The sequence below is a fragment of the Montipora foliosa genome, chromosome 2 (genome assembly GCF_036669935.1).
Source record: "Montipora foliosa isolate CH-2021 chromosome 2, ASM3666993v2, whole genome shotgun sequence".
Lineage (NCBI taxonomy): Eukaryota > Metazoa > Cnidaria > Anthozoa > Scleractinia > Acroporidae > Montipora > Montipora foliosa.
Window position 1 is genome coordinate 6235374 of NC_090870.1, and position 2500 is coordinate 6237873.

The window sequence follows — 2500 nt, forward strand, 5'->3', positions numbered from 1 at the left end:
AAAGGCACGGAAATTCGCGCTGCACGTGCAGCACGATTTTTTTCCTTTTTTAACCAATAATATCCTTGCTTTGGGGCGTTGTCGTTTCCGTTGCCGTCGTCGTTGCTTCAACTCCCTTTTATCGCATTTCTGTAATCAGTAAACCGTTAAGCCCGCCGAATACGGTGAGGAAGGAGCTGAGTAAACTGTTTGCACAGCCGTTTCCTCACGTGTGCGGGAAAATTGTGGTGAGAAATTCGCCTCGCCAGGCCGTGGGAATAAGATCAAACATGTTTGATATTTTTTGTCTCGCGAGGCAAATTCAATCAAGCATCCAATAAGAGAGAGTACTGCGAGACTTCAGTGGTTCAAGATGGCGTCGGAGGAAAAAATTTCGACGCCAATGAAATCACGTGAAAATGCCAGGTACAATTATTGGATGCTTGATTGACCAAGCTCAGCTCGATTCTCACGAAGGGCTCATAAAAACAGATTTTCGTGATTTCACCGGATTTTCAGCATATTTTTGTGTTTCACTCTCTACCAGCTAGCTACCAACTAATCCCTTCTTTTAGCGAAATTTAGAGAATCTCCCGTTCTCACGTTATGTTTCTTAGCTTAGCCAATCGATGAGCAACGTTTCCCATTACGTCACATTTGCATATATACATTAACTTTCGATAAGCAATCCAAAAATAACATGATATGAGAAAAAGATCATTTAAAGTATTGGTACTTGATGTTCCCTCCCGTCATATGCCACTGACATGATTGCTAGAACTCACAATGCTTCTTTTCTCTTTAGTCGTAGTTACCGTCCTAGCAATAATGTTTATCTGTTTTATTCTGTGGTTTCGTAATAGGACCGTCCTTTAGAATCCTCACGGGAATATAAAAGCTGGTGCGCCGTTCCCCTTAGTTTTCCACAGTATTGGATTGTTTTCGCTTAGTCTTCACCTTGTGTTTTGGGGTTTTCAAACTATGGCTCAAGCCGGACCGCACTTGCTGCAATAAATCACCATTAACCGTCAACTTTGGTTTCCCATGGGTCTCGCGTTCTTTGAGCAATGGATCCGTAAAAAAAGCCCTGTTAAAGCTTTTCTGCGACTGACTCTTTTTCCATGATCACTGGCTAGAAATGTTTCGTGAACACATCACTCACATCATGGAGAGTTAATGGACATCTCTTACCGCGAATTTCATGATTCTTCGAAATCTCACTTCCAGCGCTTATCGCCAAACTATCTTTTGGCTTCCGTCAATCAATGCGAAGAGTATCTGTCATCTGTTGCCGGTAAAATACGTTCTCAGGTTGAATCTGTTTTTACCTAGGTTAAAGTGGTGATCCTAATTTAAAGCACCTATCAACCCCCCAAAAAGAATTGAAAACACCTTTACCTTCCCTTAAAGCTCTGTCTTACGCATCTCAAATACATCTTCATAATGTTTCGTATCATCTTATCGGTTTCTGTACTCATACACTTATCAATTCAGCTTTAACATTACAACTCAGTAAGGGAACAAAGAACTGTAGTGTGCACTTACCTGTACTCGAACTAGGACCCTCCAAGGTCTATAGTCCTGTGTCTTCACCACTACACTACAGCGACGAACACGCTCAACCCACCACAGTTCTTTTCATTGTTTACTTTTCTATTCAATCTATTTCAATTCATCTGAGTGCGTATTCAACCCAGGAAAAATGAGGTAGAGTGCACATTCAACCCAGGTAAAAACAGATTCAACCTGAGTCTGGATTTGACCGACAACATATCCATTTTGTCACTGTGAGAACCAGAGATGCTGGTTGAAAAAAGACGCGCACTCAGAAAGACACCTGGTTCATTTATTGGCCATTTTCTCGGTGTTTGTTGCTCGAAACCTTCAATACCCATCGTATCATAGAATTTGGGAATCATCAAAGATAATTATTAATTTACCAACCGTAGTATTCGATGAACCGGGCTAACACAGTACCTTTGGGCAAGTTTCGGCTCAACGATCGACCTCTTTCGGCGTGTCTTCGGAAGTTTGATTGCTGGAAGCCAAAACGCAGTGTGGCGGTTGGTGCTGAAAGGCGACATTCCGCAGAATTGTCAAGCGCAGTAAGATACTGTGGAGCGCACTTTCCTAAACTTGAAACTTTGTGTATAAAAAGGTCTAGTTTATTTATGAACGAAACCGTCACAACTAATTACCACAGGGTACCCATTACATCCCAACCACTTACTACGATTTGTATTATCAACAGCATCAGCACAATGACGGCCAGGCCGATTCCAATACGGATCCAAATTAGCTGCGCCTCAGTGTACTCTTTGTTAACCTTGCATTTAACGCCGGTTTCGCCGACAAAACCCGTACAGTTTTCGACTTTTGTAACCTACAAAAGAAAAATTAAAATTGGATGAAGAGATGTTTTTGGGATGAAAGATACGTGAAATTCGTAGGTTGGAACGATTTTCTAAGCTAACAAGAATTGCAGTTTATATAACATTTTTAGCAGTCTTGTGAAGAGGAC

General features: G+C 41.5%; 1 protein-coding gene across 3 annotated transcripts in view; it reads right to left on the minus strand.

The window, feature by feature from the left end:
* LOC137992234 (uncharacterized) overlaps positions 1-2500 on the minus strand; it is a 29863-nt gene that overhangs the window by 12244 nt on the left and 15119 nt on the right. For all 3 annotated transcript variants that reach the window (XM_068837441.1, XM_068837440.1, XM_068837439.1), the window contains one exon: positions 2210-2362. In XM_068837441.1, the coding sequence (XP_068693542.1) occupies positions 2210-2362 (153 nt within the window). The remainder of the gene's footprint in view (positions 1-2209; positions 2363-2500) is intronic.